Source organism: Microchirus variegatus (assembly GCF_963457635.1).
Source record: "Microchirus variegatus genome assembly, chromosome: 17".
Taxonomy (NCBI): Eukaryota; Metazoa; Chordata; class Actinopteri; order Pleuronectiformes; family Soleidae; genus Microchirus; species Microchirus variegatus.
The window spans coordinates 24,229,893-24,242,328 of record NC_139818.1 but is presented as its reverse complement, the minus strand read 5'-3'; the positions used below and the strand labels follow the sequence as shown (position 1 = coordinate 24,242,328).

At 39.7% G+C, this 12,436-nt stretch overlaps 1 protein-coding gene across 1 annotated transcript; it reads left to right on the top strand.

Moving 5' to 3' along the window:
- Nucleotides 1-2,254: 2,254 nt before the first annotated feature.
- On the top strand, nucleotides 2,255-11,027 carry dlgap5 (discs, large homolog-associated protein 5; the record flags this gene model as incomplete). The annotated part of the gene is made up of 18 exons (XM_083903782.1): nucleotides 2,255-2,498; nucleotides 2,597-2,784; nucleotides 2,860-2,925; nucleotides 3,036-3,075; nucleotides 3,744-3,830; nucleotides 3,973-4,077; nucleotides 4,831-4,905; nucleotides 5,013-5,050; nucleotides 5,141-5,355; nucleotides 5,838-6,011; nucleotides 6,105-6,193; nucleotides 6,978-7,138; nucleotides 7,225-7,326; nucleotides 7,954-8,224; nucleotides 9,476-10,050; nucleotides 10,197-10,338; nucleotides 10,744-10,787; nucleotides 10,920-11,027. 18 exons carry the CDS (start codon nucleotides 2,255-2,257, stop codon nucleotides 11,025-11,027), a joined length of 2,724 nt encoding a protein of 907 aa, XP_083759908.1.
- Between the last annotated feature and the right edge of the window lie 1,409 nt (nucleotides 11,028-12,436).

Genomic DNA, 12,436 nt, shown 5'->3' with positions numbered 1-12,436 from the left:
TAAAGTATTATGTTTGTAAAATAACAAACAAAAAACAATAACTTTAAATAAATAAATTATATGAATGAATTTTACCCCATGTGTCTTTGGTTTCTACTCTCTGTTATTCATAATCCATGATTGTTTGCTTCATAAATCTCTAGGACAAATATTTAATGGATTGATTTTTCAGTTTCTTAAATGTGAATATTTTCTGGTCATTCAAATGTTTGTACACAAATTGGTTTGTGTACAAAAACAAGACATTGAGAACATCTTCATTTTCTCACATTATATGGACCAAAATAATTAAAATAATATCATTTAATAATTAACCAATAAAAAGCAAGAAAAGTCAAATAATTACCAATTCATATTTACTGACTGGTAATCAATAATAAGTAAATAATAATAATACTAGATAATAATAGAATAAAATAAACCTCCAGTGTTGCAGGGCAAATACGGCAAATTTTTTGCCCCAAAACACAGCTTTGTTATGTAACAAAATAAGTCATAATATTATATTATATTCTACATAATAAATGATTATTGAAGACATCAAAACTACGATGGAGCACTTAATATGTATTTAATGGCACAGAATATGTTTATATATTTGGGATTTTTCCTTCATTGTTGCTGAATTTGTAAAAGTACCGCCTCCACACCAGTGTGTGGCAGTAATGCGCAGAACGTATTCAGTCTGTCGTCAAGTTATAACTTCGTTTTGTTGGTTAGAACAGTTAGTATATGTGTAAATGTGACCGTGTATGCAGAGTTTTGTTAACTTTAACTTTTGTAAAACTTGCTAATTTACAATTTTCGGCCGTTGAAAAGAGCCTCGAACGGCCAACCGCTGTCACGCGCTGATTTATTATGTCATACGTCCAGACCAGTAGGTGGCGATAAATCTTAGGTGGCTAAACATATCGAAGAAGAAGAAAAAAGAAATGAACCAATCAGAGCCCACGCTTGCATCTGACTTGCAGCCAATCAGCGTGACCGTGGACGAATTTCAAATAGTCGCCCGCCATGATTGTTGATGTGTTTTTAGTCTGAACGGAGGTTTTAGCGTAACGTCGTGTTTAGTTTTATTTTGACAGAACCGTCTTAAAAAGTGCGTTTCTTCATATGCGCTGCGTTTAAAAAAAGACAAGGTAAGACATAGGTGTAATTATAAACTGTGAGAAATGTAGTTTGATACGTATTTAGTTGCTAATCGATCAGTTACGTTATTTCGTGGCTAAGTGACTTGTGTTGCTAACTCTGGTGGCTAGGCTAACGCCTTAAAATGCTTTTCATGGTCTTTAGAATGTTGTGTGTCGTGATTTATTAGAATTATTCAAGCACAACTTTAAACTAAGTTTAACTGTTCCAGCAGTTTATTAAACTATTACATGTTGTTTATGTTGGTACCATTGTTAGCATGTCTTGCTAGCTAAACGTCACATTTTTTTCTTCATGTTTTTGCTGTTTATTTGACTTTGTTCGTCGACGTAGTCATGTTTTTATTTTCTATAATTGGGTGGATATTTAGCAAGCATATGATTAAGTGTTGTTTGTAATGGTACAGGCTTTAATGGTTTATTTATTATAAAATCTCTTTTTGTAGTTTTTTCAGCATGTTTCTCCAACTATACCTGACATATAACTACTGTTGCACTGATTTACATTGTATTGAATTAAATCCTAAAAGTTGTGATTAACAGCTATGATCGCACTCGTATTTGCTCTAAAATCTTTAAATACTATTTGTAATATCCTAAATATAGTTTTCTTTATTCTGTATGTATTGTGCTATAGCATCATGCTATCAGGCACTTAAAACGGCATTAAAAGGTGTAATGATGTAAAATAAGTAAGATCAAAAAAACAAAATGTACATGAAAATATTTCTATTGTAAGAAGAAGAATTTGAATAATCTGAGCAATGCAAGTGAATAATCTAGGCTTTCAAGAATAAATCCTTACTAATTTATCTGATTTTGATTTATTTGGAAATCAAGTGGTATAGTTGCTCATATCTTGTTTTTATACGTTGTTTTTTTAAACAAGCACTTTGGTTTTTCCAGCTTCTTAAATGTGAATATATTCCGATTTCATTAAAACTGACATTTTTGACATTTTATGGATCAAATACCTAATCTAATCAACAAGATTAATCTCTTTGCAGGTGAAATCATAACTTATTAATTTCAGGAAAATAGATCAAAAATAATACCAGGTTAATTACACGTGTCCTCTCTTTATCATTATTCCAGAAAAAAAAGAAATGGACACTCGATTTGCTCACCTGCGCCAGCGGGACACCAGTGTGTCCATGCTGAGGGTGAAGATGTCCCGCAGAAGGTCTCAGTCCCAGAAGGAGAACCGCGATCGGGCCGTGAACACGCGCAGACAGCTGGACAAACTCCCAGAGATGGACGTCTCTTGCCTGGACGCCTCCATCGCCATGGCCAAGGCCAACATGTCCACCATTAAGGAGAAGACGCAGAACATCGCACAGCCTCCTAAAAGTAAAGACCTGTGCCCAAATGTATGTTCTGTGCTTTAATAGGACACCGTGTCAAAGGCTGCTGTGGTCACCACCTGTTTTTTTTGTTTTTTTTTTCAGGTATAGCTTTAGAAGAGAGGCTGAAACAACTGGAGCGCTGGAAGGAGCGTAAAGCTCTTGAGAAGGAGAAAGAAAAGAGAGACAAGGAGCTCAAAGGTGTTTTTAAGACCGGCTTGTATCATCATAAGGACACGTTTATTGTCCCCGCTCTGCCCGTGGTCCCCGCTGCCACAAAAAGAACCAAGGAGGTGAGTGAAGACTCAGACAGTGGACGTTTTGGTTCTAAATGTGAACGTAAAGTAAATAAATGTCTCGTCTTTCAGACAAAAATGAACACGACTTTAACCCAGAGCACCAGAGTGACTCGCTCCATGAAACAGCAGCAGCAGGTGCTTCATTCACTCTAACTTGTTTACCATGTTTTTCATTAAATCAAACATATTTTCCTGCACTTTAATGCTCAATTTGTCCCATTTCCCCCCCAAAAAAATCTCTTCAGCCGCTGAAGACACGAGATCACAATGCTCTGGCAAAGAAAGGTAAAGCAAATCCAAAAAATCTTATTATCTTATTTATTTTTATGGGCTACTTTTATTCCACTGGAACTGATATTCAAATATTTATAGTTGGGGGGCATCAGATGAACCTGTTATCGATCCCACATTGGGAAATTCACTTCATACAGCAGGAAAAGTCAGAGGTAGAAATTTAAATAAGCAGTAAAATAATAATGGGGATAACTTGACCAATAAAGTAAAGGTGAAAATAAGAGATATGTTAGGGAAGTAATTATTCTTGGCATATTTACCTCCTGTATACTGCAAATTAATACAGTAATGTATATTTGTAGTTTAAGAAATTGATATAGACCATAAATAAATAAACCAGGCTGATATTTGCTGTTTGTTTATCCAAAAAGATTATCTGTAAATTTAAATTAGATTTTGGATGACCAATTTCATGTTTTTAATACTGAGTTTTACACTATTTTATTTAAAACACACGCGTTCACACTGCTGACACAGAGGGCAAATGGTAGAGTCAATCCAGATGTGTTGTATATTTAGTTTTTATTGTGGTAAAGCAGTTTTGTGAATCATTTGTGGGTATAAAAGTGTTGTATTTTATCAGATGGAAGAATAGAAAAACCCATATTCTTTGACCTCCATTCAGTGAGTAGTTATTATCTGCTCCTCCTCCTCCTCAGCTCCACCTGCCGTGGAACGATCGACCAGAACTCGCGCCGCTCCGGTGAAACCTGCACCAGCTCCGACCAAGACCAAAGTCTGCGCCGGTAACTAATGAGGAAAAAAAAGAATCTGTGCACGTGCACTCACTGGAGCTTTCAGACGAGACCGCTATCATGTTGGTTTTTACCCTATTGTGTTTCCTCACTGTCCTCTCGCTCTGTGTCTCATGGCCGGTCCTCACTGTAGTGGAGCCCGTCGTACGATCGCTGCCAACCAGAGCAGCCAACAGGACGACTCCTGTTACATCAGCGGCCGCCGTCGTGAAAGACAAACCCAAGGACAAAGCTGCAGGTACAAGCTGAGCCAAGGTTCAACCTGACTGTTTATTACTACTCTGTATGCGTTTGTCAGCGGTGGAGCTGTCGTACAGGTGTTCATTACAACGCTACGACGACCGAAGCAACAATTATAGGGCTGCAGCGATTACTCGAGTGATTCCTTGAGGCAAAAATTCTGCCCCGAGTATTCGTTTAATTCCCATCTCGCGCGGCCTGTTCAGCGCAGGGATCATTGTTCCACACGGACCGTTTTAGCAGACGCACCTCTGGATTTCAGCTGGCGATGGTGGAAACGGAGAGTGAAAATGTCCATGAAAGGCAGAAAATGTCCAAAGTGTGGGACCATTTCACTCTTAAACAAGACTGCAACAAACACGACGACAACTGACGTAACCACAACAACACGTCTTCAATGATTCAGCATCTGAGCCGATAGCATCCAGTTGCTAACGCTTCTGACACACGCTAACGTAAACATTGACGTTAGCTGATTTAATGTACCGTATTCTACCGACTATTCCTTGATTAATCGAGTAATCGGATTAAAATAATAATAATAATTTTGCGTCCTCGATTAATCGTAAAATAATTGGTTGAATACTCGATTACAAAAACATTGGATAGCTGCAGCCCTAAATAATTGTATGTTTTGGTGGTAGAATTATTATAGAATCATGATTTTTATTATTAAAATGCTTTACTTTTACCAGAAAAAAGACGTTACTTTTGTGGAAAACCACTAAATATTTCTCCTAAACCTCTTCAGATGTCAGGACCACAAGAAGTCGAGGCATTGTCAACCCTGTGGTGCCCCCTTCTGTCGACGAGAGTAACTGCGAAGGTATCATTTTAAAGCTGCCAGCCTGTCTTTTAAAAACGGGTTAATTTTACTTTTCTAGTTTGAAACTGAGCCATTAATTACAAATATTGTGTTTTTCAATGTTGCAGCAACTGTGGAGGTCACAGCTGAGCCTCCTGTCCTCACGGTACGCACCTCTTTTACATTTCTTCTTCTTTTTATTTTCACTCGTTCGTGATCGGGGTTGATGTGTTATTGCTGTTTCTGCCTTGTGAAGAAGCCAGAGGAGGAAAATCCTCACCCTGCCAGCTCTGAGGAGGAGGAGGAGGACGAGGTCATGGTGGTGGACCACGAGCCGGCCGTCTCCGTCCCCACTGTGGAGCCGTCTTCATTCGCCCCACAGAACTTTGTCTTCCAGGCTCCTGTTGGTCTGTCGAACTTCAAGTTTGAGCCTCTCACTCCTCGCTCTGCGGACGCCTTCCTCACGCCAACGTAAGTCACACACGTACACGTTTGGGCTCACCCATACAATTTGTTTGTGTTTTCCATTAAAAGTCAGGCTTTTATTCATCAAACGAGTTGCAAAATGAATAGAAAATATAGTCGAGACATTGACGAGATTAGAAATAATGATTTTTATTCCAAATAATAATTTTGCACAAAGGTTTTCAAGGGTTTTCTAATCATCCAATAGCCTTCTAACGCGATTAGCAAACACAATGTACCATTAGAACACTGGTAATGTGCCTCTATACACCTATGTACATATTCCATTAAATACCAGACGTTTGCAGCTAGAATAGTCGTTTACCACATTAACAATGTATAGAGTGTATTTATGATTCATTTAATGTTATGTTCATAGGGGAAAGAAAGTGCTTTTTTGACCCCACACTTTTGAACGGTACTGTGAATTGGTGTTTCAGAAAAACGTCTAAGATTATAACTCTGTATGTTCTGTGTTCTAAACCCAGCTCCAGCCTCAGTCTTCCACCAGTTCCTCTGTTCAACGTTGAGCCTCAGGCTGAACTAAGTGAACCTTCTCCACCTAAGTCTCCTCGTCGCTCTCCACCTCCTCCATCTCCCACTGTGGCTCCTCCAACTCCAGGCAGCCCCGCGGACCTAAAACACGACGTACCGTACTTCAGGTGGCCTTTTTATCTGTAACTTTCTTCATGTTTGATGTGCTTTATGTTCAGATTTTACAATAGAATGTTTGCTCAATTTTCTCTCCTTTTTAGATCAGAGATTATGAACGAGACGGAGCATCTTTCCGCTCTGTGCGTCCAGTGGGAATCTAAAGTGGAGGATGAGTCCATTCCAGAAGAGAGTGAGTGATTTACACAGAGGACTTTAAAAAAGCAGCTTTAATAAACAGAATGACTTAGGGCCAATTCCAATTCCTATCTTAACCCTCAAGCTCGACCCTTAATCTTAACTGGTCCTCAAAACCAAGCGTTGAGGGTTATTTTGTCACTTAGAAATGGGACACCCCTTAAATGCAGATACATCTTCAGACTGTAGGGGGCAGAATAACGCGAAAGCTGCGTCCAGTCTGTCAACTCCAAAAAAGAAGAAGAACACATTTACGTCAGGATTATTTATTTATTGTTTTATTTCAGTCAAGTTTTTAGGTTGTCAGTTAGTTATAAGATGATACTCATACAAATATTCAGCTGACAGTTACCACACACCACGACTTATTGAAAAGTAAACCACACCGGCCGACTATTGACAAAAGATGGTCAAATAAAAATAAATGTTACGCAACAATGACGTCAGTAATCTATAATATGGGCCTAAACTAAGATCATTTTTATATCTCTATTAACAAAGAAAATACTTCATTTGTATCGCACTCGCTTCGCTGCTTTTGGCGTCATCTTTCTTATGTGAAAACACGCAATGCATTCTGGGTAGCCCTTCCTCCCAAGGGTGGTCTCGGAAAATCTCAATATTGAGGGTGATACAGTCCTTAAACTTGACCCTCAACTTATTTTTTCTGAGAATCAGGACAGAACTTTGACTAGAGGGAGATCATTTTTGAGATTGAGGATTAAGAAAGGAATTGGAATTCACCCTTAAACCTGGTGTCTCTCTTTGGTGTCTGACAGTGAGGGACCGCATGCGCACCGCTGTGGGTCAGGCCAGGCTGTTGATGAAAGAGCGTTTCCATCAGTTCGGCGGTCTGGTGGACGACTGCGAGCTGGGCCGCGGCGAGAAGATCACCACCTGCACTGACCTGCAGGGATTCTGGGACATGGTTTATTACCAGGTCGGGAAGCTCAAGTGTTGCAGTCGCTAAAGTAATAACAAAAGAAATGTACACAGATATTTGATTCATTTAAAAATACTTTCCAGGTCGAGGACGTCGACAAGAAGTTTGAGGCTCTCAGAGAGGCAGAGGGTCGAGGCTGGGTGGAGGAACACAAGCCTCCACCACGACAGAGGAAAGCCGTGAAGGTAAAAACAACAACCCTCAATTTAATTTGTTTTTATTTTGTCTTCTTGATTAATCCACTTATCGTCATATTTATATTTGCTTAGTTTTGGCCACCTCTATCAAAGTCTGTTTTCTGAAAAATTATAATACGCCACATTGTCGCTCTATGTTTTTTGGCAAATCAAATCAAATTTTGCATATAAAATCTTTTACTTTGAAGGTTAAATGGTTGCTCAAATTAAATCAGAGCTGTATATTAATTTTACATATAACTTATTTGTGATAATTATTGTATGTGTGCTGTGATGTATTTTACATATAAAAGCCCAAATAATGTCTTGGGGCTACATTTTGTAGCTTGTGTGAATTTGATTTGACTGTTGAACACAGAAAAGAGCTTTATAAATGAAGTTTATTATACGTTAAACTGCTTTGTCCCTTAATTAAACATTAAATATATATATATTCAAAGAAAAAAAATATTTTGCTTCCACATAATAAATACACCTAAATAATTTGAGACACAAAACAACAAACCAAAAACGACCCATTTCACAGCTGCATTTTCTCCCTTTTGATGCCTTTTATACAGTAAATATAAACACGTGTTCATCAGTGTTCGTCTGTTTCCAATTTGCTTCCATCAGAAAACGGTAACAGCTCCCTCAAAGCCAGCAGCGACCAAAGCGGGAGGAGCCAAGTCTCGCCTGGCCGCCGCCAAAGCCGCCATGAAAGCCCGACAGCAGGCGGCCGAAGCAGAGAGAGCGACGGAAGAGGAAGACGTCGTCGCTAAAAGTGAAGACGTTCCAACCGCTGTGGACTCTGAGGATCCACAGCCTCAGGCAGATGCTCCAAACACGGACACAGTGGTGTTTGACGGAGGCTTCTTCCAGGTGGTTAGTCCATCTAAAGCATCAGGTATGACACTGAAATCTAGACGTTTTGTTTTGTGTTAAGGTGCTAGCAGGTGGTCGCGGTAAAAGAAGTCGGGACTGGACCACGTACTCCTTTTGGAGGGGGTCCAAAAGTAGATAAATTATACACAATCCACTCAAGAAAAGTCTATGTAGAAAAATAGGCTTGTCATAAATACGCGAGTTCTATGTGTACGCCGGTTTGCTGAGCTTGTGTTTCCAAGTTGGAATTCTGAGTTCAGGGCCTTGGAAACTTCTGGAGTTCTGACTCCAGATGGAACGTGCCATTGTATCGCATGCATTAGTTCATTAAAGGTCACATAGAGTGGTCCTGTTGCACATAAATGTTACTTATGGAGGTCTACTTACTTATATTAACTTGATTTTATGGTCAAAAACCTCCTAGTTGCTGTAAACGAGCCGATTGAAATCCTCTTTTCTGACGCTGTTCGTCAGCCGTGATATATTTCAGAGTGAACTTTCACCCCCAGAAGACAGAGTCTTGTGATTGGCCAGTACTATTCAGCACACCAGCTCTCAGAAGCGCAGCTCCCCCCTCTGGAACGGTGGATGCACTGCTCCTCATTATCAAAACATCGTTTTTAACAAAATGACTTCTCGCTGCAGTCTCTTTTATGACTTTGACCAAGAGTCAGAAGACACTGTCGCTCGTGAAACACCTCCACAACGGACATTATTCTTCTTCTGCGGTTCAATGTACGCAACCGGATGTGCCCGGACTAGTGCCCGGAGCAGGAGGATCTGCTGTTCTGGAGAACCAGTGTTTAAGTAACTATTACGGGATTTTCAGAGATCTCGTTGAGCCCGAGATTACAATAAAACACAGCATTCTCAGCAGTGGCTGAACTGTTTGTTTAGAACCTTCAGGGCTTCATAAACAAGGTAATGACACAGATACACACTAAAAAACAGCGATAATAGGAACTTCAGGTCGAGTTCCGCTTTAACTCAAATATCACTTTGTATTTTAGAGGGTAAAGTTGAAACAAACTGTGGGAATCTGCTTAAAGTGTCCAGCAGAGGGCACTGTAAACACAGTCTGACCTCTGTCTATGTCCTCTTTGAAAACAGAGATGTGATGATTTTACCGCGACTTTTGTGGACACGAGCTCAACTAAACCGTCCAACGAGACACAAAGATCTGCTGAGTCAGAATTAACAGTGTGTGCTATATTGTGAGTAAATTTGGACTCTGATTAGTTTGAGCTCTAAGTTTGTCTCGTCGTCTCTGTAGGTTCAGTGAGGAAGTCCAGTCGTCTGAGTGCCGCCGCGCCGCCTCCGCCGTCCCCCTCGTCCAACTACCTCACGCCCAGGCGGATGCCGACGCGGCGGTCCCTGGCTCTGGCTCAGACCCCGGTCCAGAGCGCCCCCTTCTCTCCGGCTCGCTCCGCCCTCACTCCGGCCGCCCTGCGCCTCACCCTCGACGACACTCCGCGGCCTCGGGAGGCGGAGGCCTCTGTAAACGTCTCTCTGTGTTTCTCACCCGTCAAAGAAGCGGAAGCGACCGCAGAGGACGGACGTCCGGCACCGCAGACGGAAACGACCGCAGACGAACCCGTTCCTCCGATTCCATCCATCTGTGTCGTGGAGGATCAGGACGAACCAGATGAGGTCGTCCTCGCCGTCTCTCCACGACCGTCCCTCTCCCCGTGCAAATCACCCTCGATGAGTTTCACACCGTCGCCCTGTGTGAGTCCCAGTGAGGCTCCTCCCACCTCCTCCTCCTCCTCGTCTCCTCCCCCTGCTGAGCAGAGCCTCACCGAGGCCTCACACTCGAGGTGTCACACGCCAGACAACTCGGCTATTGAGGTAAAACTCATTCCCAGGCTTCATTAGTGTGTTTAACAGAAAGAGAGAATGTAAATATAATCAATCTGCAGTCTCACCACTAGATGTCACTACTCGTTGCACACTGGACCTGACGTTAATGTCTCGAACTTCTCATGTAACTTCAGGAAGTCCCCGGCTTGGACTTTGAGCGTTACTTCCAGCCGTCGCAGAGGTGCAGCCTGTCACCGCCGCGGGGGACGGTCGCCATGGAGACGACGCCGTCGCTGTCGCCCGTGGCAGCGGACGTCGACATGGAGAGTCCCACAGGTCGGTGTCGTCGGGTTCCGTTTGACTCGCTGTGGAAAGCACAAACGCTCTGGGGTTCACGTGGGCTTTTACTTTGGAAAAATTAAAGCTGCAGTAGGTGTTTTAGGGCTAAGGTCAAATTCAGCTTTTTAAATGTGAAAAATCCTAGTTTCTCTGCTCTATATTACAGAAAAACTAATTAAAACCGATTAGTTTCAGTTTATGGACCAAACCGGACATTTAATAACATCATTTTGAGGTTTGGGAAACGCTGAACAACCATTTTGTTTGACATTTAATGGACCAAATAACTCATCTACTAACACGTTAGCTACAGCTTCAGTATCAAACTTGCCTACTGCATCTTTAATGTGTAAGCGTTGTGAGATGATGTTAAAATATGTTGTTATTGTCTCACCGTCACAGCACTGCGAGGGGTGTCTTCAGTCTTAACTCCTCACTCACCACAGGTTTACCTTCTTTTTTTTTTCTCCCCTCTTTTATTTTCCTTTTATAAAGACCAACTATTATCTTAACTTGTACTTTCATGTCTTTATCGTCTCTAACGATGATTCCTGTCGTGTCTTTATTTTGTATTTTAGATCCAGACGGCTCAGTCTGATCTGCTTCTCTTCACCCCGGACCTGAAGGACCGGATACGTCAGTCTGTTTGTCCAAATGACCTCATGGTCTTCACTCCTCCCTCTTAATATGTACACAAACTGTTTTCTTCTTATATTACATATAAATATATATAGAGTTTTTTTTTTTTATCATAACAAGTAATGGAAAGTTTTGTACCACTGTTCTTTTAGAGAGAGAGAGAAAAAAAAGAGTATTTTTAGGGGAATGGAAAATAGTTTTGTCTCATGAGGTGATTTAATTAAAGTTTTGAGTTAATACAAGGAAAAATATCTCGCCACTCATTTACTCACAGAAACAAATCAGTGATGTATAAAAAAAAATTATTTTATTACTTTACTGTACATGGATATTTTTGACGTAGTCTTGGTTTGGTTTCCTTCTGAATCCAAACATGGAATAAGAATCTTTTTTTGCACAAATTGAAGTGCAATAACAAATTAGAAGCACATCAACCAGGGCTGCAACTACTAATTCAATCACCAACTATATTATATATGCTCTGTATAACAAAAATATCTATAATTTCAAGAATTAACTAAAATATTGGTTTAAAAATGTATGAATAGATATCGGCAAACGGTTATCAGTTATTAACCTTTTTAATGTTTATTTAAATGCTACATCTACTGCTACATAAATATAAAAATATAAATATTATGTTCATACACTAAATCAGGTACAATTATTGAAGAAAAAGTACAATGAAGTTTTTAAAAACTACTCTAAATATTGTGATATTTCACTCTAAATTTGTTACATTTCATCTTTGGATAAAGTAGAACATAGACCATAAAAGTCTCATTTTCACACACAAAAGTTATTTCTACGACTATATAGAGATTTGATCTTTGGTTGTAGTTGATCAGGGTAAGTTGATCGTCAACTATATTGCTCATCAATAAATCTGTTTTTATATATGTAATTAATGTTATATATATATCATTAATTAACTATATATATCATTAATTATATATATATATGTTTAATTAATTAATCAATTAATTAATGTTATATATATCATTAATGATATATATAATTAATTAATTGAATAAATAAAACAAAATTTATCAGGTTTATCAGCTCCTTGAACAAGATTATTTCCTGGTTTTTTTTGCTCCATTTGATAAAGAAATAATTGAAACAAGAATCAATTAGTAAAATAAAATAATCCTTAGTTGCAGCTCTGTGGTTGACAACATTTAAAAAATTATAATAATAACGCAGTAAACGTCTCGAGTCTTGAGGTAGAGCAATTTATGCTATGGGCAAATAATCTGGCCCATATCTGCCTTTGTAACAGTCACTAAAACTTTGTTTATTTTGATGACCCGTTTCCCCTCTAGTAAAAAAAAATAAAAGTGACCTTTTGTGTTGTTGGTAGAGACTTTACGAGACACTGACGTGAAAGACCTCGTCTTTCTCAAAGGTCTCTGCACACCAGAGGGGACAGGAGTGTGGATAAATCTGCCTCCTG